The 26197-nt window shown below is 43.3% G+C and overlaps 1 protein-coding gene across 14 annotated transcripts in view; it reads right to left on the bottom strand.

The window, feature by feature from the left end:
- Positions 1-26197, bottom strand: part of TGFBR3 (transforming growth factor beta receptor 3) — a 199962-nt gene that overhangs the window by 42587 nt on the left and 131178 nt on the right. For all 14 annotated transcript variants that reach the window (XM_082383857.1, XM_082383859.1, XM_082383853.1 and 11 more), the window contains 3 exons: positions 9314-9497; positions 4733-4901; positions 2311-2458 (listed from right to left, as the gene is read on the bottom strand). In XM_082383857.1, coding sequence (XP_082239983.1) covers positions 2311-2458; positions 4733-4901; positions 9314-9497 — 501 coding nt within the window. The remainder of the gene's footprint in view (positions 1-2310; positions 2459-4732; positions 4902-9313; positions 9498-26197) is intronic.

The raw sequence follows: 26197 nt of genomic DNA, 5'->3' as shown, positions 1-26197 counted from the left end.
GCTCTTCTTTAAATTTACCCCATCAAGTTCCATACAATTCTTTTAGTAGTCATTCGTCTTTGTCTTCACTTTGTTAACTGTTCCTACAGACAAACTTTTAAAGAGTTGTTAATAGAAGGAAGATGAACCCCCCTTTTTATGGCAGTCACTGTGCTAAGAGTTTTACATGTGTTATTTAATTCTCCTCCAAAATATAAGGACTAGGCATTACTATTCCTTTCTAGAGAAGGGGAACCTGAGGCTCACAGAAGTTAAGTAGTACATGTAGCTGAGAACTCACCATGTGCAGGCAGGATGCTGAGTGCTTTAGATGAAATACCCAGGACACACTTAACAAATATTTGCTGAATGAATGAATGGACTCTGCTAAACCTCACAAGAACTCTCAAGGTGAGTATTATCATCGTACCCATTTCACAGGAAAGGAAACAGACCCAGAGTTTAATGAGATTGCCCAGTATCAACTTGGAGTAATGGCAATTGGAAATGGGATTTGAATCCAGCCCTGTCTGGCCCCAAAGCCAGGATTCTTTCCACTCCACCTTTTTATTAGCAGGTAACTTTTCCTCCCAGCACAGTCAGAATTCACATCTGAGATGGGAGTTAAGAAATCACAAAGCATGAAACTGATTGGGAGAATAAAAAAGAACATCATGAAACATTACCTAATTGTTTAGCAATGTTGTCATGCATTGTCCAAAATTGGCCTGGAACAGGAGTACGGCCAAGGAGAGCAATATAAACAGATCTTGCACTGGGATGAGCAATCTCACTTCTAGCCTTTCTGATTCATATGAGAAGTGGGGACGTTCAAAGTGAACTCCAGGACTGCCATGGACCAGGCACACGTACTCAGGGAGAGAAAGAGCCATTGAAGGGTCAGGGCCAAAAGAACATTTACACAAGCACTCCAGCAGGGAATTAAAATGTACCGTATGTTTTTGCCTTTCAAAGCATGATTCCCTTTCCTGTTTTTGTTATTCTGAAATTAAAAACATTTGGTTGGTGTGCCAGGCAGCAAAGGCTGCAGACACCCCTGGTCACCAACACCCCTCATGCCATGCCAGGGAACGCAATCAAAACAGCTCTGAGTTCAGAAAATCACTGCTGGGCTTTGTGCTCAATACCAAATTAATGTATCACCATTACACATGATGGCTCATTGGGATCCTCTCAAAGTTAAAAAAAAAAAAAAAAAAAAAAAACCCACAGGAACCAGAAATGATTACTTTAAAATTATGATGTGTGTGCTCATGGCTTTGCCTGCTGCCCCTGGCAAATGCTTGTACATGACGCTGCCCAGGGGACCGTTGGCTCTGTCACTGCATTATCACACGGAAGGTGCCATGAATGAATAATACTAACGCCAAAGGCATCCCTCTCCCAAAATAGTGAAAACGTAAAACCCACTCCAGTTGATTCAATGCAGGTACTGAAAGAGGAATTGGCCACGGTTTTTATAAAAGACAATGCACAAAAATTTGAGCTCACAAAAGAGATGCTAAAGAGGTAATTATCTTCTTAAAAATGAGGAGGGGCAATTCTTCTTTAACTTTCAATATAATTTGCTCCAATATTCTGTCAGTTATCTCCCTAAATACTTGAAAAAGATTTATTTTACCAAATTTCAACATCCATCTTTTCAGGAAACTAGCTACTGTTTGCCTGTCATGCCACCCAGCTAAACTTCTTAAGTATATTTTCTTCATGAAATATAATGCTTAGGGAACAGGCTGGGGGATCCTTTTCCAGCATCATCTCACTAACCTCTCCATGGTTATAATTCTTTTATCAGTGTTTTACCCTTAGAAGCAAGCAAAAAGACATGCCAATACCAAGTATTTATCTCAAAAAGAAAAATGGGCTGGAGCCAGCTGATTTCCCACACCTTCCTTAAATATCCAACCCCAAAGTGAGAGGTGATATTTAGGACCATGACACTGAGGCCCCTACAGGGCTCTCAGCCATGAAAGGCTTGTGTTCATTATTTTATACTTACTAAGTCTGGAAAGCACACTAATACGTTTCAGGAATTTCACAAATGAGGCAAGTGGGGTCCAGAGAGGGTAAGGGACTTGCCCAAGGTCACAGTTTGTAAATGGCAGAGTCTGAACTTAAATCTGGGTCTGTACTGACCCCAAAGCCCATGTTTTTAACTACCACCCCGCCCGCCCTTGTCAGGAGAAGCCAAGGAGCAGCCTATTTTATAAAGTGAAAAATAACAGAGAGAAACTTCACAAAAATAACACATACAAACACAGCTTAAATTATCACCATTCATCAAAACAAAGAAACGCTTAACTAACTTACGATAACTTTCAGGTTTCCCTTAATATCAAAAGATTTGATCACCCAGTTGACAGACTTTTTGCACTTCAAGATCAGGATGAGATCTTTGACCACCTCAGGATCCTTTCGAGAAGGTCTTATGTCAATTATGATATCCACCTGGAAAGCACTGTGAATGGAAAACAAAGGCAGAGTTAGGACCCAAATGCCAGAAAGTTGCAACTATCTTCCCCTCTTCCAAGTCTTCATGTTTCCAGTGTCTGGCCAGTTGATTAAAAAGCTGGAGTCGATCCCAGGCAAATGACATGTGCAAAACAGATTGTTAGTGCACACATAACAAAATGGTTTTACATAACAATAGAAAAATATGCCTGTGGATAATTAGCCACTAAACTTTTTCTCTTTGTTGAAAAAAAAAAAAAAGGTGGTTACTTAATGCAGCCACTTTTTTTGTTTGTTTTTAACATCTTCATTGGAGTATAATTGCTTTACAGTGGTGTGTTAGTTTCTGCTGTATAACAAAGTGAATCAGCTATATGTATACATAGATCCCCATATACCTTCCCTCTTGCGTCTCCCTCCCACCCTCCCTATCCCACCCCTCTAGGTGGACACAAAGCACGGAGCTCATCTCCCTGTGATCTCCCTGTGTGATGGGGCAGCCACTGTTTGAAATGGACGTGAACAAACCCGGAGAGTTTACTTTTGAAGCAGAACTGTTGCTTTTTCAGCCTCCAGCACCTTTGATGTGTAACAGTCTAATCTGCTATGTGCTCAAAATCCTTCAGAGCAGTAGTGGGCGGCAGTTTGGTGAGTGGGATGACAGGGTGGATGGAAGAGGGAGGCAGTAAAGCAGTGAGGAAGCTTCAGAATAAAATAAGAGGCAAAAGGCTAGAGAATTTCTTGACTTATATAAGGTGTGCTTATGCCATTAACATTTGTCACAAAATCATATCTACATTTACTTTCCCAAACTTCTGGATATACAGTTATTAAAATAAAAAAACAGATGGTCAACCAAGTGATTACTGGAAAATTAATGAACACAATCCAAACTTCTAAGAATCCAGTATAAAAGAGAATTTTTACCAAACAATAACATCTCTGTCATTCTGGATTTAGGGGAAAGTCTTTATTTCCATCTTGGTTTTACACACTTGTAAACCGTAAAATGAATGATATACAGTACTCAAATGAAGCCTTAGGCTTAATATCTAAGCACATTTGCCAGATTGCTTCTATTCCCATTCCCTTTTAATTTTCCACAAATTCTTCACATGGAACAGAATTCCATTTCCAATCCTACCAAAACTGATTGGTAGTTTATTCACTTTTGAAATCAAAGTTTCATTAGAATTTTAACTGTGAAATCCTTCTATAATATAAATTTACATTTTAACTCACTAGTCCCCATGAAATGCAGGTGAAAGTGGGAGAAAGGCCTACTTTCTCCCTTTTCTTTCTTTCTTAAATTCCATAATCATTCTTGATAGAGTTAAATTTCCAGTCCTGGGGCAGGACGCTGGGGGTGAGAGAGAGAAGAGAGGTAAGTGGTATCTAACGGCTCTTTGGTGTGTCACCATGAAGGGCCACTCCTCTGACACACACACACACATTCACACACAGCTTTAAACAGTTATGAGTGCAAAAGTGCTCTGAGGACACTATAAACAGAAATCTGTTAAAAAACATAGTATTAAAAAAACCCACATAATATTGTTAAAATAATAATTATGTTAACAAGGTACATTTTGTAATTTTCTTAACAGGGATAACCTCAGTCAAAGGAGATAATAATGGAGTAAGAGTGACTGTTCTATAACTAGTACAGTCCACCCTCTGTATCTGCAGGTTCCACATCTGAAGATTCAACCAACCACGGATGGCAAATATTGGGAAAAAAAAAAATTCCAGGAAGTTCCAGAGAGTAAAACTTGAATTTGCCACGTGCAGGCAACTATTTACATTGTATTTACAACTATTTACATATTGTATTAGGTATGATAAGTAGTCTAGAGATGATTTAAAGTATACAGGAGAATGTGCGTAGGTTATATGCAAATACTACGCCATTTTATATAAAGGACTTGAGCATCTATGGATTTTGGTATCTGAGGGAGATCTGAAACCAACCTCCCATAGACACCAATGGACGACTATACCAAGAAGTTCAAATCAGGCTTCAGAACTCATCTGGGCTATATGGGATCTAGAGACAGATGCAGAAAATAAAATATGACACTGGTACCTTTACTCCCTTCTTCAAAGCTTCTGTGAATCTCACCCAAAGCATCAGTGGCTTCTTCCCCCTCACACGAGGGAGGGCTAAGCCTCTCCCTGTCTCAAGTCAGAATCATATCAAGTCATATCAGATCTTTGTTTTTCATCTCTTAGTTCAGAAAACACACACAACACACACACACTCACACTCACACTCACTCACCTGTAAGGGTTAGAGTTGGGGGTGATTAACTCAATGATGTGTACTTCCTTATCTCGGGGCTGGCTGGATATCACACACCCTTCTGCAGCTTTGGGCTGAAGGTACTCGGCAAGGTAATTGAGGGAGAGAAAATTCTTCCCTATGTTGCACGTGGGAGGGAACACTTGATCTGAAAGTAAAAAAACACATTGAACTACCTGGTAACCAGACTCAAAGGAGAGAAGATAACAGTGACACTGGGCAAGTGCAGGACACAGGAAATCACAAGCTTGTGTCCTGAAATGCTTCCTCTATGGTCACCAGTGGCCTCCTACTGACCAACTTCAGTGGCCTCTTTTGGTCTAACTTCTCTCCTTTCCTGTTCTCTTTGATTCTGCTTTGTCCTCACCCATTTCCTCTGACCTATCTTTCAGCCTCTCACTAGTTCCTCGTCTGCCTATACTTTAAACACCAGTGGTCCTCAATCTTTGGTGCATATCGGAATCCACCTGTTTGGACCCCACCCCAGACAGTCTGATTCAGAAGATCTAGGTGGGACCTAGGAAGCTTTCTTTTTGAAAAGCTCCATAGTTAATCCTGATATAAACCAAGACTAAGAATCTCAGTTCCTTCCTCAACTCTCTTTTTATTTCGTTTTCTTCCTAGATGATCTCAATCACTCCCACGGCTTCAACTTATACCTAGATCATGACTCCTGAGCTGCAGACGTGCATTGTCATCTGCCTACCAAGCACCTCCCACCTAAAAATCCAATAGATATTTTAGTCAGCATACTCAGCACTGAATCCAATGACCTATCCTATCCCCAAATATGCTCCTCTTTGGATATTTGCTATTTCAATTAATAGAAGAACCAGCAACCTAACTAATTCTCTGGCGCACGGTGTAGAATTAGTCATTCCTTCATATTTATCCCTCAAAGCAATTTATACTCTAAAAGCTGAAGGTAACAGTTTGAGGGAAACAGTGAGGGCAGACCTCTACTCTTTCCCATAATCTTGACACAGACAGCGAATGTTTATATGGCACTTTACAGTTTATAAGGTGCTTTCATAAACATTATCTCATTATGCTGAGGGCTGTTCATCACCTCCACCAGGGAAAGTGATGCAATTACTAACAGTCTGAAGATACTCCCCCAACGGCACATGCTGCTTACACAGCACCATGGCTGATGGGATTTCCATTTAGTGGTTTAAATGTTTAAACAGAACTTGAAACTGCTGGCAGTGTGACAGCTGGGACCAATGTCAAGGAAGTTCTAGGTGTAGCAAGCTTTTTTCAGAAGGGGTAATTAATCAGAGCCCTGGCACTTTAATGAAACAGACTTCTGCCTTTTTCATTTAATGGACAGCACGCCAGGGTTCAGATTCATATGCAAGTCTCACTTAGGAGTGAGGAATCAGCCCGGGAGTTCCCAAGATTGGGTTGATAGTGCCCTCCCCTGCCTGCCCAACTGTGCAACCTCCCCTGTACTGAAGCTCACAACATACATTGTGGCATCCTGGCTCCGTGCACCATGGCACCCCCAGTGCCACCCCTAGAACAGAGGGGACCAGAGGAGTTCATGAGGCCCCTGCTTGGAGGCTCGCTTCAAGAAAGTGTTGGCTCTGCATTCTGTATTCTTCCCTAAAGACCCCCTCAGAGAGAAGAGGCCAGGGCTCTGCAGACTCAGGCCGCTGGAGCAGCCTCCCCTCCACATCTGCTGAGGGTTCTGCCAGACGAGCAGATGAGGGGCGCACACCCTGCGGCTGCAGCCCTGCGGATGCCTCCCCCAGGTCACAGGACAGAAGACGAAATTGGGGTGGCAAGGCTGAAACTTAATCAAGAATCAGAGGGTGGATGTATGGGCCAGGGACAGGTCAGTCTGGAACTCAAGAGACTAGGACCCTCCTGGGACTCTGGCCCATATACCCAGTTCATAGGTGTGCCTGGGGTGCATCTGGCACATATAGAGTAGGCACATGGCATACGTTTCCTGAATTAACAATGGTGTGAGATTTGAGACAAATAACAAAAAACTCACCCACATTGTGACCCTCCAAAGCCACCGGGAAAGGTTTAATTGTTTAAAAGTTGATGTAGTTAAGGGCTTAAGTCCCAGCTGCCATTGTCACTAAGCTGAATAAGCTGATCACTTTTTGTTGTGCGTGCATGCATGTATGTGGGTTTTTTTTCCCCCCCAAATGACCTTCCGCATGCCTGGCATCAAAACTTACACCAACTGCCAAGCAGAAAGGAAACCACAAAGGGGAATCCCCGGGTAGAAACCTGGCAAGTTTGGGGGAGGGGGGAAGTCACATGCTTATTTGTATTTTAGGAAAGGATTGACAAACCACTTTGAGAGCTAGAATAATATACTCTAAGAACCTGGGAGGTAATGTAAACACCTCATGCTGCCGCTATGGAAACTGAGGCTCCGGTGGTAGGTAAATCAGAGTGTTGCTTGAAGCCTCACAGGTAATGAGACCAGCTAGGATAAGAACCGAAAGCCCTCAGTTCTTCCACTCTAAGCATATAGGTTAGAGCAGTAGTTCTCAAACGTTAGCAAGCAACAGAATCACCAAGAGTGCTTGCTAAAACACAGATGGCTGGACCCCAGGGTTTTCAATTCAGTTGGTCTGGGGTGGGCCCAAGAACCAGCATTTCTATAAGTTCCCAGGTGATAAGGATGCTGCTGGGGTGGGGACCACACTTTGAGAACCACTGGGGAAAGAACAAGAGGAGGCTCATGGCCTAGGATTCCCGACTCAGTTGGGTAGAGACAGGTCAGGTTCTGGGAAACCAGTGGATGAGGTTTGTTCAGCGGAGTCCAATCCATGGTGATAGACAACATCGCCTTGTGGTCCACCAACCTAACCAAGGACCCTCACTCTCCCAGCTGCTCCTCTCCATGGTATGGGCCAGTGACTTATACCCAACTGGTGGCTGGAGTCAAGTTTCAGGGGCTCCAAAGGTGTTGCCAAGGAGTTAAACAGTTTTTACTGGGTGGGACACCAGGTCCTTAAAGTTCTTCCCTGATCCAGTGTGCAGCCTTGGGGAAGTCATGGAACCCCTCACTCCTGTACACAGAAGCTCATGCACCGTCAAGAGAAAGGAGCCCAACATTCTACATGTTACCATAACACATATTCTTATTCTAACAAATTCCAGGGGGGTAATCAATATTCAATCAATATGCACCAAAATTCTGCTTCAGAAATAGAGACTATTGGTCAGGGCTTAGAACCTTTATTAAAAGAGACTTTTTGTTTTGTCCCAATGGGACTTGACCTCTATGCTTAGCTGCCTGAATACCATGAGAGTTTAGTAACAAACTTCAACTTTCTGAATCCAGTTCTCATCTAAAACTCTTCCTCCCTCTACTCAACTAAACAAGTCTTCCCATCCAGGTAGCCTACTTTCACGTTTAGGTTATGCTCATTTGGCTAAGACTTAAAATGCAGCATCAGGAAATAAGCATTAGACTCAAAGGTCAGGAAACCTGAGTTTGAGTTCTAGTTTTGTCACTTGCTAGTAATGTGGATATGAGCAAGTTAGGTTAACCCTCCACCAACCCCTCTGCAAAATGGTGGAAATAACGGTTTTCTCCTAGGATTACTGGCAGGGTTAAGTGGGGTGCATGTGAAGGCACCTGATATGGCCTCTGCGCAGAGCACACACTCAACTTCAGGGTCCACCTCTTCCTGCATCTACATCAAACATCCCAGATCCAAAAAAGGGCCAGGAACTAGCATTCAATAATTCATTTGTGCTGCCACGCTGCCTGTGGAAGAGGTGACAATTGCTGTGGGTTTCAAAAGAAAGCAGATGGACCCTGAGGACCTGAAATGCCATTTTCACATAATCACCTGACTGTAACAAGGACCCATTCACAAGAGTTGTTATTTCCAGTAACTTATTCGGGAGCTCCAAATATACTCAACTAAAAATAACGATTAAAAAGTTATTTAAGAAATAATATGCTTTCAAAGTTGAGTCACCAGATATTTATATCCCTCTGCAAGGCAAGGAAATTAAAATGGGCAATTTCTTATCAAGGCTAAACAGTTCCTTTCTCCAATAATTTGTCCTCGTAACAGGCATTAGTATTAAAAATATTTTCAAACACTTTTCCTCTGCTATTGTCCAAAACATAACTGATGTCTCGAGGCCATAACGCTGACATTGGCTTCAAATGTCTACAGAATTATAGGTGGGACGAAGCTCTAACTGTTGACCCATCCTGCTAACTCTGCCTGCATTCCATCAGGTATCCCCTCCTTTCCCACACCTCAGCTTCTCGGCCCGCACTCACTTCTTCTGACTTCTGTGCATGCGTGTCTTCTAAATTCTACACAACAACCTTCTCCTCTCTCAACCAGGCTACTCCCCACTTCTCCCCATTACCAGGTCTGTTTCCTCAGAAGGAAAAAGGGAAGGAGGGCATGTGGTGGGGAGCAGGCCCCCGTGATCCCTCAGGTCCCCGCCAGCTCCAACAATCTGTAATTCTATAATTCCTTGCCCTAACCACCTGGTCTCAGAAAAGAAAAAAACTGACTGTCATAAATCAGTCAGTAATTGAAGCCACAAAAAATTTACCTTCCCCCACTTTAATATAAATGTTTCTTGCTATCTTGAGTTCAGTGAATGAAGTAACTGCTCCGTATTCCTTTCGGGCCCAATTTAACAGATGCTCATTTCCATGCGGGAAGCTCCTTTCCTCTGTTTCTGCTGACAAGGAGAAGTTTCCTGATGAAAAATGGACCACAGAACCCTCAGACACCTAGAAGAAACAGAATTGCATATTTAATGTGGTGCAGTCACCCAGAGCTGAATCATAATTAGAGAAAGAACTAATCAGACAATTAATGGATATTTGTCAATCCAACCTCTTCCCTTTGTTACATAGGCACATCATCTTTTTTCAGCAGCTGATTCAAGAAATAATCACAAGCCTACCTTCTTCCAGGTAAAGACAAAACTACAAACAATGCAGGATGTCCTTTTGAATTTTTAAAGAACTTTGTGATGAGAGAGTGCACTGTGAGGAATCATGAAACTTATCATCACTATTTTCCAGATACCTAAATTGAAGGCCAACCTTTCAAGTAATGAGTTTCAAGTTAAATAGGAAGGCTTGGTGAGTGTTTTCATGGGCTTGTAATGGGCTTCTGGATCAGTGCAAGTGATCCCAAAGGCCTGCTAGCACCTGAACTTGACGTCCGAGTCTTCCACGGTTGCAGTCTCTGCCATCAGAGTCACCACCACAGGAACACAGTAAGAGTCCCTTTGGTTTAATGTCTCCTGAGCACTGAGATAAAAAATGGCCAGAGCTGGCCAGTCTTCTACCACTTGATACTACTTCCTCGCAGTGAGATGAATGTGTATTACAGTTTATTTTGTAAGACCCCCAAATTCCCATAGATAATGAAGTCAAGAGGCTGTTAGACTGATCCTCATAAAACTTTTGGGATGATTTATGCAAGTCCCACATTTTTGCTGGATGTATTTAGACCATTGCTGACCTAGCATATCATGGTATATATAATTAACCCAAACAAAGGGGGAAAATTATCATCTTGTTGCTGTACTATAATTAAATTTAGCTGCTGGTGAAAATATGCATGTCATCTTTATTGGCTAGCATTTATAACTGATTTTATCAGTGTCAGGGTGGAACCTCAAAATGTGAGCAAAAAGGCTCAAAAATTCCCAAGCCACGGAACTCTCAATGTTTTGTATTAAATTTCACATTAACAACAGAACTACCATACGATTCAGCAATTCCACTTCTGAGTATTTATCCGAAGAAAATGAAAACACTAACTTGAAAAGATATATGCACCCTGCAGCATTATTTACAACAGCCAAGATATGGAAACAACCTCAGTGCCCATGGATGAATGAATAAAGATGTGGTATATATACACAATGGAATATTTTCAGCCATAAAAAAGAATAAAATCTTGCCATTTGCAACAACATGGATGGACCTCAAGGGCATTATGCTAAGTGAAGTAAGTCAGACAAAGCCAAATGCCATATGATCTCATTTATATGTGGAATCTAAAAACAAAACGAAAAACCAAATTCACAGATACTGCGAACAGACTGGTGGTTGCCAGAGGTGGGAGGTAGGGGGTGAGTGAAATGGGTGAAGGGGTCAAAAGGTACAAACTTCAACTTATAAACTAAATAAGTCATGGGGATGTAATGTACAGCTTAGTGACTATAGTTAGTAACATTGTATCGCATGTTTGAAAGTTGCTAAAGACAACAGATCTTAAAAGTTCTCACCACAAGAAAAAAAATTCTGTACGTATGGTGACAGATGTTAACTAGACTTATTGTGGTGATCATTTTACAATATATACAAATATTGAAGACTATGTTGAACACCTGAAACTAATATAATGCTATATGTCAATTATACCTCAACAAAAAATGTTTTCACATTAACTATCATTAACAAAAAGCAAGCAGTTTCTGAAGTGGTTATAGCCAGACTAACAGCAGGTTGAGGGCAGGGATTTTGCTTAGGGTTCTACCCTTGCCAGCAGTGTTTCCAGCCTCCACACACATACAAAATAGTACTTACCCTAACTATTATGCTAGGCATTAATATTTTCTCTTCAACTATATGTACATATACTTTTTAAATGCTAGCAAAGAAGCACTTCACCGAATTGATTCCATCACCTACTCATGCTGCAGTCACCCTCTTGGCTGAAAACTAGAAGCATCTGAAGAGTTTCTAAATATCCTGAGGCCCAGGCCATATCCCGGATTAGAACTTGGGGATGGGAGCCAGGCATCAGGATTTTTTAAAGCTCCCTGGGTGATTCCAATGTTCAGCCACAGTTGAGAAGCCTAGCCTTAACGGGTACTGCGTGATCCACAGTTTGAAAAGCCCGACGTGCATCTCACAGTTTCCTCTACACCAGTGGTACTTAACCAGGGGTGATTCTGCCCCCCAGGGAACATTTGGCAATGCCTGGAAACATTTTTGATCATCACAACTGGGAAGGAGGAGCTACTGGCATCTGGTGAATAGAGGCCAGGGACGCTGCTAAACATCCTACAGCGCACAGGACAGCCCCCATAACAAATAATTATCTTAAATGTCGGTAGCGCCATGACTGAGAAATCCTGGTTTAAGCTTTGGACTGACCGAACGTTAACTGCCACTCGAACATCTACTGGACCCCCAAATTGGATCCCCAAATTGACAGCTCTTTCTATCCTAGAAATTGGGCCGTTTAGTACTTAATAAAGAATAATAGAACCTTTCTGGTTTGTATTGGTTTGGGAAATCCGGAACTAATCATTAATAAGCTGAGCGTAAACTCTGACCACTGACAACAGTCACCATTTACTGTACACTTACTATGTATCAGGCACCATGAAGTGCTACCAAGGGTAGTAATGACACTTGCTGCATGTCCCAATGCCAGTTATAAGCAAAACCAGTGGGGACCATTTAGCTTTGACCTTGTTTTGACATCACCTGCATAAGAAAAAGCTCCTGAACCAACTACCTGCCAACAAGAACCATGCCAACCCTATGCATAAATCCTCTGAAGCTTAGCTCCTCATCAACACTGAACTTCAAACAATGTTTATCTGATTTTCTGACTTAAGCACTGTAGTAAAATTTTCTTTTCACTGAAAAGCACTTGTGCTAAAAAGTCGTTTTTATTAAGCCTGTCACCGAAAAAACCCACAACAGCCCAAAGGCCTTTGTCCCACTGCCAGCACAGTTCTGAATGCTTAGGCAAGCATCCCTGGATGTTCTGCTCTTTTTTTCTCATTCATGTTACAGCCATAAAATAAAACACTTGGGCTTTAAATACGTTATGCAGAGAGTACATTTCTTCAGAGTGGAAGGTGGGATAGATCACCCTGGTGCATTCCAGAGGCAAGAATATGAATAGTGTAAATAAGAGTAGAAATGGGGAGCAACTCGGGAACGTATCTTGAAGTAATTAAAAGCGACGCCACCGTGTAGCTGACTCCTCGAAAGGTGCAGCTCCCTCCGTGCGCCGTGCACTTCGCGCGTCCGTCTCCCCCAGGGCCAGCAGCAGCACAGATCATACACTCAGGGCTGAGGAATTTGGAAAAGGAGTCAACTGCCACTCCTCAGGCGCATTCCAGTGAGAAGAAAGCAAAGCTGCCAGGGGCAGAGAAGCGTCCCTGACTGTGGGTCGGTGGAAATTTTCTGCCGCGGCAAGGGGTTAGTCGGTGCTCCTTCTGACCACCAGTTCTCTCACTCTGACCCCAACCCCCAAAGAGTTTTACAAGGTGGTGTTATTTCCACCTGATCCTCAGGATGACCTGTGAGGTAGGCTAGTCTGATTTCCACGGTAGAGAGGAGGAAACCTCCGAGAGGAGGAAACCTCTTGGGTAGGCTAAAGGCCTACCCAAGGTCAGAGAAGCAGCACTCCTTCCCTTACATCTTCCCTTACAATCTTCCCTTACACCAGCACTTCTGTAATATAAATCAAACCAGAACAGGACCAGAACAGGACACTTCGGACTCCTGCTTACAGCTGGCCGCCGCCTGAACCCTTCCAGAAAGAAGACCTGGGTAGCTTCCAAGGCAGAAGAGTTCTCTTCCTACATTCTACCTGTAAGATTTGCCCTCCGTCCACTTGTCTGAGGTGGGCCTTCCAGACCAAAGAATTCCTTCCTCTTTCTTGCATGAGATAAGCCTTCAAATGTTTGAAGACATCACTCAACCCCAGTCACGACTTCACTTTTTCAGGCCAACAGTCCCAACTCCCCCCAACTCCTCCCCAGACACCAAGGTTGTCAGAGTTTCATCAGCATAGTCTCTGGCATGTGGTGCCTAGAACAAGACCTAGGGTTTTGGGTGTGGTCTGATGAGAGTACTGTGAAGGTTAGTTTTAGGTGTCAAGGTGACCGGGCTACAGGGTACCAGATACTTGGTCAAACATTATTGTGAGCATTTCTGTGACGGTGTTTTTGGATGAGATTAACATTTAGATCAGTAGACTAACTAAAACAGATTGCCCTTCCTAATGGGTGTGGGCCTCACCCAATCAGTCGAAGGCCTAAATAGAACAAAAGGCTGACCCTTCGGCTGAGTAAGAGAGGATTCTCCTGCTGACGGCTTTTGAACTGGGCATCAGCTCTTCCTGGTTCTACAGCAGCCTGCTGCCCTTCGGACTCAAACTGGGACATTGGCTCTGCAGAATTTGAACTTGCTAGCCTCCATAATCACGTGAGCCAATTCTTTATGATAAATATCTTTCTATATCTATGTGAACACTGCATGAGGCCCAAGATCACATCAGCTTTTATATCAGCTGAACCCTACTATTATCTCATAACCATTAATTTATGCTTTAAACATACATCCAACAAATATTTATTGAGTGCCAGGCACCTTTCTAGGTGCTGGGGATATACTAGAGAGGGCAACAGACAAAATTTCCTGTTTTGTGAAGCTTACAGTCTAGTAAGGAAGTCAGAGGAACAAAATATAAACAATTAAAATATATGTTAATAAGTGTGAAGGAATGATATAAATTGAGAGAAGAGGAGGGGGCACTATAAAGTGTTGTGATGGGACAAGTCTAACTGAGAAAGTCACTGAGCAGGTGAAAAGCTGAAGGAGATGAAAGAGCCGGGCACGTGGATGTCAGGGGAAGAGTTCTCAGGTGGAGGCAGCGGCGAGGGTACAGGTCTCGCATGCGGAAGGGACAGCAAGGAGGCCAGTGTGGCTGGAGCACAGAGGTGAGGGGCAGATGAGTAGGAGGAGAGGTCAGAGATCACAGAGGAGACCAGTAGGTCCAACAGAACCTTACAGACTGTTGCTAAGGACTGTGGTGTTTAGTCTGGGTGAGATGGGCCACCATTGAGAGTTCATGAAAACATCTAACAGATGTTTTAACAGGATCACTCTGGCTAATAGGGCCAGTCTAGACTGCAGGGAGACAAGGAGCAGGAGACCAGTAGTAGACTTCTGGAATAATCCAGGGGAGAAAGAACAGCAGCTCACACCAGGGAGGTGGAGGTGGAGGTGGACACGTCGATACTTAAAGCCCCAGGTCTTTATTTTATCAGCTTGAGACTCCTTCCCTTACACCTTCCCTTACATCCTTCCCTTACACCGGCGCTTCTGTAATATAAATCAAACTCTTTAGACCCGTATTTCAACTCTGTAAAGACCACATATACATCCTCATTCTGTTCGCTGTCAAAAATCTCTAAATTTCATGTGTGCGCCAGCTACACATTCATCTAAATCCCTGAGAAGCTGAACCAGACAAGGCTGAGGTCTGTGACTTACAGGCACGCTCCCACGCTGACCCAAGCACATTAAACAGCACTTGCCCAGGTTGTTCGCCAACTACAAAGTAACCCAACGGAATTATCCTCATATTGCCTGTAAGGACGTCATGCTAGAACCTGTTAAGAGCCCTCTGGAAATAAAGACATGACACGTCAGTATCACCACTCCTATACCAGTCAGCACTCCAGTCCCTGCCTAATCTTCCTGGTGTGCTGTCTGTCCTTACCGGAGTCCGGCTTGGGTTAAAGTTTGTGGAAGAACAGAGATATAAAGAGAATAACAAAAAACAAGACATAGAAGGAAAAATAGTATTTTTCTAATAGGAGAAGTGGTTACAATCACTATTGCAAGGATAATAACTACATGACTAAATATGGAATTGTTTTAAAAAAGTGTTAAAGAGCAAGGGTTTTTTTGTGTTTTTTTTTAAAACATCTTTATTGGAGTATAATTGCTTTACAATGGTGTGTTAGTTTCTGCTGTATAACAAAGTGAATCAGTTATACATATACATATATCCCCATATCTCCTCCCTCTTGCGTCTCCCTCCCACCCTCCCTATCCCATCCCTCTAGGTGGTCACAAAGCACCAAGCTGATCTCCCTGAAGAGCAAGGGTTTTATATTTGGATAAAGTGGCAGAAACTTTCCAAGGCAATTCATTCCCTCCCCCATCTTCCACCTTATTCGTAGGTCCTTGTGCTGCTACCACCACACTTCCGGCCCTTATGTCTCAACCAACCTAGTATCTCAACCATTACAGTAACCTCCTGCTGTCCAAGCTGCCAACCCTGTCTCTCTCCAACCCTCACCCATACTGTCACCAAGGAGATCTTTCTACGAAGTAAACACATGATGAGGCAGGATAGCATCTAAGCATCTGACTTGGCACATGACCAGAGAGGGCCTCTGCCTGCCCCACTTCCCACCACTCCCCCAAGTACTCGCCATATGGAACCACTCACAATGGCAGAACACATCATGCTGCTTCAGATCTCCTGAGTCTTTTTACATCCTGTTCCCCACCTGGCTTGCTCACCACCTCTTGCTCGCCGGGTAACCGTTCCTTGTCCTCCACAGGTTTTCACTTTCTCTGTAAAACCTCCCAGACTCCCTTTCTTTCCTCGGGATGGAGCTACCCTCCGTGCCTTGTGCAGACCACTAGCCCAGCCCTTCTCTCGCATGAACTGCTATTATTTACCAGCAAACCTGCCACCCCACTTGACAATCACTTGAAGGCCAAGAGAGCGCCTAGTTCGTTCTGAATCTCCTGGCCTGGCAAGGCGCTGGGCACAAAGCAGGGACTCAGTGATTGCTTGTTGAATGAAAGCTCAATGGTGTTACTTACAGGAAAGGCTATGCCATAATTTCTTCATTCTCACAACGCTTACTTCCCTCACTGCCCAGAAATGATCTTTCAGCCAGGCTTTAAAGCTAGTATTTGATTTTTCATCTAATAGCTCCACCTAAAAACCAATTATTAAATCATTTAGTAGTTCCATGTCTCCCCGCAGAATCCACTAAACTTTCCTCCTGCTTGCTAATTAAAACCCAGTCCTCTGACATTCCCTGACATGACAAACATCTTCCTGTGGGAACAAACAGAGCCCTGAGCTCTGAGAATCCTGAATCTTAGCAAGCATCCATTGACGGGGCAAACGTGAAGCACCTGACTGTCCAACAAGCCCCAGGCTTCAAAATGCACACTGAGCCACCCCTTCTCCCGACTGCTCTTCCCTACTGAAACCAAGCACAGCATTTGTATTTTACATTCTGGTTATGCTACCAGACTTTTTAAAAAAGCAGAACATTACTCTCTCTGCCAGTGCTGGGAGTTTTATTACAAGAACTTACGGCTAGGCAACAAGAGCCAAGTTTATTATTTTTTCTGGATCAGATTCAACAACCTTGTCCAAAAGAGCAAGAAACAAGCAAAAGAGGCAACCAGCCCTTTTGTTTCCACACCTGCGTTTAAGCTTTAACTCTTAAAGTCCTAAGCAGACCCACTGAAGCCTCAAGATTGATCTCCCAAGCCTCAGTGAAGGGAACCAAATGCCGGCTAATGGGTGAAGACACCATTTTCCTGGAACTGAGGCTCTTCGTCTTAGCACTTATCTCAGCACATCAGCTGACTCAGAGGCCTAGCGGTTGCCTCACAGTCTCTCTGCGGCCTCCCCCAAGCTGAAGTGGTCTTCAGTGAGGAGGGAGAGAGCATCTTTGCTGAGGATAATGCCATATTGTAAGGCCTCACCTAGTCCTACCCACCTCCTCCCACCTCGTCCACGTTCCCAGATGAAAATGCAGGCCGCACGTAATTGCACGGGTGGCAATTGAGTTTCCTCTGAAGTTTCCCCTCATCTCCTTCATGTCTACTCACATGTTACCTTCTCGATGGAGCCTATTTAAAATTACAATCCAACCACCCGGCAGCCCCCACTCCAGCACTCTGACTCCCTCACACCTGCTTTACATCTTCTTATTTCTAGATTAGAGTATAATATAGCCAGCTTCTAAACTACCGTGTAATTTACTTATATATTATGCTTATAGCCCATCTCCTCCCACTAGAATGTAAGCTCCTTCAGAGGCTGGGATTTGAGCCTGCTTTGTTTATGGGCATATCCCAAGCGCAGTGTTGGGTATAGAAAAGACACTCAATAAGTATTAAATGAATGTATGAATCCTGAGGTCCCATTAATTGGCAGTGGCTACCTCAAGTTCTGTGCTGGGCAGAATTCTGAGGTCATATTCAGGAGCAGTGGAGAAAGGGGAATGAGTGCCATGGTCAATCATGCGTCTGCCAGGGGCTCAGGGCAGGCTTTCCTGGCTCTATGGCTGTCCAGTACAGTAGCCACTGGCCATTGAGAGCTTGAAATGTTGCTAGTTAAATTGACCTGTGTCATAAATGTAAAATACACACCAGATTTTGAAGACGTAGTAAAACCAGTGTTAAGAAGAAATCTCACTGCTTCCCGAAGTGGGATCCTCAGATCAGTGTATCACAGAAAGAAGTATGTTAAAATGCAGGTTCCAGGGTGGGGGTGGGAATGTAGGGTCAGGCAACTGCATTATAATCCTCTGCCCACTACCCCATGATTCCCAGGCATACTTGAGGATCACTGCTCTGTGCCATAGATAAAAATATTATGTAAACTCCAATCTTTGTAAAGCGTGAATAGGATTGCTTGGAGAACAAGCAAGAATTTTCTCCCCTGCACTGGTTAAAAAAAAGCTAAGAGGGTGAGAGTAAAGCCAAGTCATTTTTGGAGTCATCTTCTTCTGTATCTAAAAAGATAGAAATGGGCCCTGTGAAATGAGGAGCCATAGCTCCCCAATGATAAAGAAATGCTTGCTGAAATCTCAGAGGAAAATCTGTTCCAGGAATCAAGCTCTCTCTCTCTCTCCCTCTCTCTCTTTCACACACACACACACACACACACACACACACACACACACACATGCACACCCAATAGCTGGGCTGTGGTCCATTTGGAGCCTGAGTTATCGCTTGGGTGAGCGCCTGCTATTCAGGTTACAGCTCCATGAGGCTGCTTTAACTCGCACACGCAACTTCGCACATTTACATGACTTTGGCATTGCTGGAAGTTCAACACTTGCACAATCAGGATCAGCTCCTCTCCCTCTTCTGTCCTGCCCTACCCCCAACCTTTACTATTCCTATTCCTTTTTCTTGACTCTTGCACTGACACATCTCTTTCTGGAGACGCCTGCTTAGGAGAACAGGAAGAGCAAAACAAGAAAAACAAATAAAGCAACGAAAAACACATGGGCATTTCAGAAACACCTGCCATGCCAAGAATTTGCTAGTTCAATTCTAGGGGAAAAAAAGACTTATGGTAAAGTAGAATAGGCATTTCTCTAGAGTTTAGGTTTATGTATAAGTAGGATCTATGCAGATTGGCCTGAGAACTCGTAACAGTGCCCACACAGAAAGGCATTGAGGAGATTATGCTTTGATGTATTTTGTGCATCAAGTCCAGCAAAAACAAACTTACATAAAGTGCTGGAACAGTCTTGAAATATTTACCTCCCAAATGAGGATGGAACCCTACATTCTGAAAGAGGAAAATCACACGTTCTCCCTACCCCAATTCCTGGGAGGACTGTGCTTGCCTAGTTCCTCCAAAGTCTCGTGATATGAAATGTGATCTGAAACATGTTTTTCTACTAACCATATATCATGACTCAATGTTTTTTTCAAAGTTTGTTTTAAAGAAATAATAACTTCCATGCCCATGAACCTACAGTCATAATTCGCAAAGCTACATATTCATGAGCCATGTGATTGTGGTCTCTGCCAGTAGTGCACTCAAGAAACACAAATCCATGCAACCATTTAAAAATTCTTGGATGTTTTAATTTTGTATCCACAACCATATTACTCTGTCCAATAAAATGAATTAAAATATATTCAACAATTTTTCTCAAAACATTCATGATGATCATTCTCTGCTTTTAATTTTTATTCCTGTTGAAATATAAAGAATAAAGGATTTAAAGTGCCTTCTGTTCTTAATGCCCTACATGTTTACACATGTCCAAGAGGAAAGCTCTGAGATGCTACCCTCCAAATAGAAACACGCACAAACTTGAACGTGAGCCAGTACAAAAGCAATACTCTAATCTCCCATGGAAATGTTACAAAAACAATAGTATATGTAAATACATATATACACAAAGACAAGCAAAATAACTCACTGCATCTGAAAGATGAACTCAGTCCCCACAGGTTACCAAATTAATGAAGCATAAGCTGCTTTATAATATAGAGTTTTCCAAAGTAGAGCCCCAGGCCACACAGGGATCCTCAATGACCTTACAAAATCATCTCTTGAGACTCTTAAATTTATCCTTCCCCATCTTCCAATGCAGCATGATGTTAGAAGGAGCTTGACTCAAAATTTAAAGTGTATTTATCATCTAAAGGGTGTTTTTCAGGAAAAAACAATAAAATGTTGGCATCATTACCAGTACTTGCCATGATCCTCAATCTATTGTGGCCCTCCAAGTGTACTTCTGGGAAATCCCTAAGAAGGATTCTTTCTTCTATTTTTCTTTTAAGTTACATCCAATCTGCCAACCCAGGTTCAAGGGCACAAACTGAATTTTACAAACAGTTGGCTCCAAATAGGTACCTAGAATTCTCTTTACAGAGTTCCTCTTCATCAAGACTGACAATCTAAGTTCAATTTTGCAGACAAGGAAACTGAGGCTCAAAGAAGCTAAAGAATCTGCCTGAGGCACAGAGTTGGTAGAAAGCAGGATTGACCACAGAACCAAACACCTCATTTCTCACTTGAGAGCTCTTTCTACTCCACCTCCATGAAGTAGTTGCTACTAAGCTCAAGAAATCAGTAGAGTAGGGTAGACAGGAGCCCCTGGACCCTGGATTAATAGAACACTGGGAGAGAAAGTCACACAGGCGCTTACTGATCATTTAGTGCATGTTTCATAGATTCTGAATCCTCACATCTGACAACTGAAGAAACTGTTGTCAGAGTTTCTTCTGAGAGGTTAGGTAAAGCCCCAGATTACATAATTTTAGCAAGGGATGAGTGCACATTCAAACTGCGCCTGCAGGACTCCAGAAACTATGCAATACAAACCCAGGCTTTTACAAGAGTGACAGGGGAAAGCAGTAAGGCAGAGGAGCGGGTTGTGCCTTCTCTACCTCTTGCACAGTCTCCCGGTCAGGTTGTTTCCTTCTCTCTCTCCCCGCCACCTTCCCCAGAAGCTGGAGGAGCTATGCTGGTGAAAGTGGAGGAGAAAGGGAATGGAAGGGGCAGACAGAAAATCGTAGTGACTGTTATGGAAGCAAAAAATTGCTTGGCTGGAAGAAGAGAGATCTGCTATAGTAAACAACAACAGCAACAAAAACTGCCAAAGAATCTGAAAATGATCGAATAGAGACTACAGTAGATCTAGCATGACGAGAACATCAGGCTGTAAAAATTTTAAATACAAGTGCTTCTGTGACGTTCAGTTTTATATGTCAATTTGGCTTGGCTATAGTCTCCAGTTATCCAATCAAACACTAATCTAGTTGTTGCTGTGAAAGTATTTTGTAGATATAATTAAAGTCCACAATCAGGTGGCTCTAAGTAAGGGAGATTATCTTAGATAATCGTGTGGGCCTGATCAATCGGTTGAAAGGCCTTACGAGCAGAGCTGAGGCTTCCCTGAGGAAGAAGAAATCCCACCTGGAGACAGCAGCTTTGGCTCCTGCCAGAGAGTTCTGGCTGCCCTTCCTGACTACCGGCCCTACAGGTTTCTGACTTACCTTGCCTGTCCCAACAGTGTCATAAGCTGATTTCCTGTAATAAACCTCTCCCCATATATACCCACAGCTGGTCCCCTTTTTCTGGATAACCCCTGACTGACAGCTTCTGTGAATGGCTGATGTAGGCCCCAAGAGAAGTGGAGCTGCATATTCTGGCCCAGAAACCACAGATCTAAGAACACTTTGGGGGAAAAGGGTTCTAAAGGACATTTCCTTGGGGGGCAAGATGAAGGTGGGGCCTCCAACCCAAAACAACTGTTTGGAGCCCTCTTGAACTTCCTAAGCTTAGCTTTCAACCAAAGGCAGGCCGTGTATTTGTGCCCACCCCCATTTTCCAGTCTACATTTCACAGTCTCTGAAGACGACTACGGTGATCTCCTATGCCAAAGCCGAGACGGCTGAACTGAACACATTTAACAGCAATGAAGAAATGATCCCCAGAGGGCTAAGAACAGATGCAGATATTAAAGCAGGGCATCCTGGTGGAGCTGATCCAGAGACAGGACAACCAGAGGAGCCCAGGAACACAATATTGCTGGGAAAGCAGCCAAGAAGCAGTTTTTAAATCCTTACCCGAATGACGTCCCTCAGAAGGGTCACCCAACTACCTTCCTTGCACTATCTGTGACTGAGGGATAATGGCAAGGGCTCCAAGCAAAGGGGGAAAAGAAACAGGGAAAGAGGGGCTCAAAACACCTGGGGGGGCTTAATCACTTTTAGAATGCTTTGCTACTTTTAAGGCAGCAGCCACTATAGCTCACTTCCAGCCATTGGTAGAGCAACTGCAGCACTATTTCAGAAGCTTCACATGGTGTCTAGGAATACTGTCATTATGTACAGTCAGATGTGGTCAGGACCACCTCCCACATCTAGGTCTTGGGGAAAATCATTTATCCTAGGTATCTTCCTCTGCAAAGGAGAGCCCTGGACCAGATGACAGTGGGTAATTAAAATCTAATATCCTGGACTTCCCTGGTGGCACAGTGGTTAAGAATCCACCTGCCGATGCAGGGGACACGGGTTAGATCCCTGGTCTGGGAAGATCCCACATGACGCAGAGCAACTAAGCCTGTGCGCCACAAGTACTTAGCCTGCGCCCTAGAGCCCGTGAGCCACAACTACTGAGCCCGCATGCTGCAACTGCTGAAGCCCGCACGCCTAGAGCCTGTGCTCTGCAAAAAGAGAAGCCACTGCAATGAGAAGCCCGTGCACCACAACGGAGAGTAGCCCCCACTTGCCGCAACTAGAGAAAGCCCGCATGCAGCAACGAAGACCCAATGTAGCCAAAAATAAATAATAAATAAATTTATTAAAAAAATATCTAATATCCCTGCCTCACCTATTACTCCCATTCAAAGTATAACTTCATTCAATCCCAGTGTCAAAATCTGGGATATGTGATGTAAAGGGAGAAAGTAGGGGGAGTCTAGTCCAAACTACTAATCCCCATCATTAAAAAATATATAGATATTTTTTATTATTATTTTTGCTAATATTTATTGAGCACTTACTTTGTGCCAGGCACTATTCTAAGCACTTTACACAGGTTATAGCCACCACTCACTGTGTGACCATGCACAAGTTAACTCAACCTCTCATTGTGTCAGTTTCCTCATCTTAAAATGAGGATAATAAGAGTACTTACTTCATAGGCTTGTTATGAAAATTAGAGATCAAATGGGCAGTGGCCACTGTGGGCTTTTGCCAGAGATGGCAGATGGATAAGCCCCTGACTTCCAGGTACAACCTGCTTCCTAGTATCGCAGCTATGTCATTCACCACCCAAAAAGGACAAGGCAGAAGGAAGCAAACCAGTGATGACTCCTTGGTCCAGGGGCATTAAAAGTTTGCGACAAAGACCCTAGGCCATCTGGGGACAGGGTATAAGGATCAAGGGCAAAGGCAGATCCTGAGATATAAGTTCCACTCTGGACAAAGAAATAAGGAAGACTAACAGGGCTTCTTCCTCCCCTGAAGAAATCTGCTCCCAAGCCAGAGAGCTGGATGACGGAGGCCTGAAATGCCAGAACTGGGTTGCCTCAAATAAACCCAACGACTCTCCCTAGGAACGAGTCAGGCCATCCTGCAGTCATTTTCAGAGACAAGGAATGTCAGCTACCTGTGGGGAACGCTTACCAAGGGCCTCACTGTCTGCAATTTATGAGAGGACCAAGGCAACGCCAATGAGCTTTCAAGTCAGTCTCACCAGAATTTCCCAGGAGACAGATTTCCCCCATCCCATGACATGAAAAAAATACTCTGCAATCTCTCTTAACAAAACATTTGCTTTTTCTACCAAACAGCTCTCTGGAGGCTGTCCATCACATTAACCAAGGGCACTAGAGATGTAACATTTGATACAATTGCCCAATGCTTGGGAAGGGCAGATTCATCAGATTACCCGATCAGCCTTTAGCAGTAAAGCCTTAAAGGGCAGCATGGGACTCTACACAAAAAAACATCAACCTTCTGCCACAGAGCCATGACAAAGCAAGTCCAGCAGAGGCAGGAAAAGTCCATGCTTGCGTGAACCCTTCAGGACAGGATGTCTTGATCAGGAAGAATACACCCAGGCAAACCACCTAAGGCCAAGGGGCCACTCACTGACAACATTCATCAGCTTTAATACAACGAGTTAGGATAAATCCTAGGAAGTCTTTCAAAAACTCTTTCTGGACCAGGATTACCAGCCCAAACTGGACTCTTTCCAACGCTCTAATTACCTCAGTGACATTTAGGAAGAGCTCTCTCACCACAAAAGGGCCAGAAACTCACTCCTAGGAAATATGGTAGTTGACCGACCCTAGTTCATGAGAGGATCAAGCCCCTTATAATTAAGGCTCTTATGGACAAGCCACAAAACCAAGAGATAAGCAGCCTCTGGAACAAAAATGCCTGGTACACAACCACTTGGAATATCCCACAGGACACAGTGAGTCATTCCACAAGAGATATTTTTAAAAAAGAAAAAGGAAGAACCAATCTTGAAACATTTAGTTATTTAATCTGCCTTTAAGAGAGAATTTATGTGGGGAGAGACCTCACTGGAAAATCCAAAATGGTATATTCAGACTCCTATATATAGGGGTGACACTTCTGGTTGAGCAAAAAGCCGTGCTTGGGTCTGCAACCCTGAGCCCTCTACCACATGCTGCTCCCCGGTCAGTTTCACAGAAGCAGCTGCCTTAACTGCACTTGGAATAAGAGGATTCTCATTTTCTCCAGTTTTCAGGATCCAACGGTGGTACTTCCCAGTCTCGTAACCATCTCTCCCACATCACGGGAAGCTCCTTGAGGGCAGGGCAATCCACCCCATTTCTCTCTGGAGCCTCCACACTTAGCACAGTTCCCAGCAGGCACTGAAAACTGTGTGTTGGACGAATGAACAAGTAGATACAGAAACCGTCATATCAGGTATGCTAATGTCATGTTTTTCTAAACATGGGGAGAACTGCCAAACAAGAGAAAGGAAGAAGTTCGAAAAGAAAAAAAAAAAAAAAAAATCATTTCCAGGTTTTTAAATGCAACACAGTAGAGAATACAGAAATTTTTCAAAAGTTCCCTCCTCCACAAGCAAACTTGAATGTCTGAGTTATTCAGAGGGCATTTTTGGACGCTCCGTGTCCAGTTACACATCACTTGGATTCAGAAAAGGAATTTCTGAACATGCGCTGTGGTACAGGCCGTGCATGTCCCTTCCTAGAGCAGCGCTAAGCACACATCTGGGGCTATTTAACAACTGATTGGAAATTTCGCCTTCTGATTTCCAGTTAAATACTGGGCACAGGAAAACAAATAGCACTTGTTTTTCACTGAGCCTTGTTAGTCATCCAAACTGCAGTGCAGACCAGAGAACTGCCTGTGGTTTGGTGGCAGAGCCCCAACATATTTGGACCTTTCCCCCCCCAAGTTTAAGTGAAAGGAATAAACCGATTTTGGCAACCTCAGCTTCTTCACCCACCCACCCCACTCAAAAACACAAAACAAGGTTTTAAATATTAAGCATGTTCCTGGTATTAATTTACATTTTTCATTAGGGTTAAATTTTTATTTGTTTTTAATCCAAAGCCAAGAGCATAGCATTTGGTTTCTCTCATTTATTTCAATTGCCCTACTCTGATATTTACTTGGATTTGCTGAAGAGGCAATGTTCAGATTACCATTTTCTGTTTCCAGTTAAACTGGGATATAATATGTAGCAGTTGTACTATCAAAGAATGAGAGTTTGAAAGCTGGGAGGAACTTCAGAGATTGACTAGTACCACCTCCTCACTTTAGAGATGAGGAAACTGAGGCTTGGGTAGTTAAGTGATTTTTTCCGGTGATTGATGTATATAACTGGTTAGTGGCAGAAGCAAAGACAAATACTTGGGCCTCCTGACACCCAGGCCAGAGTGTTAACTAGAAACAAAAATCTGAGTTACCTCTAGGTAGAACTGCCAGATAAAATCAGGACACCTAGTTAAATCTGAATTTCAGATAAACAATGAATAACTTTTTAGAATAAGTATGCCCCAAATATTGGAAACTCTACCTCGAAGACCAATATCCCCTTCGACTCCCCACCTTCATTCAAACACACACACATTTACATGCATTTCTTTCCTGATTTTACTGATAAATGGCTGGGAAAAATAAATCATAGTACTGTAATCCCAACAGTGAATGAGGTTGGAAGAAGTTGCTGCTTATTTCTTGAGACTTTCCTAATCTTAAAATACATTTTCCCCCTCATGAGCATGCAAAGCAACAAGCCTCATGTCAAAGGGCTGCAAAGGCCCCTGGATTAGACATTTCATGTTATTAGAAGCCAGGCATTAGGGTCTCATCTAGAGAATTTCTGCTTGTCCTAGGGTTCTAAGTCT

The sequence above is a fragment of the Balaenoptera borealis genome (genome assembly GCF_965194805.1).
Source record: "Balaenoptera borealis genome assembly, chromosome: 1".
Lineage (NCBI taxonomy): Eukaryota > Metazoa > Chordata > Mammalia > Artiodactyla > Balaenopteridae > Balaenoptera > Balaenoptera borealis.
The sequence above is the reverse complement of the archived record's forward strand: the minus strand, read 5'-3'. Positions and strand labels throughout refer to the sequence as shown.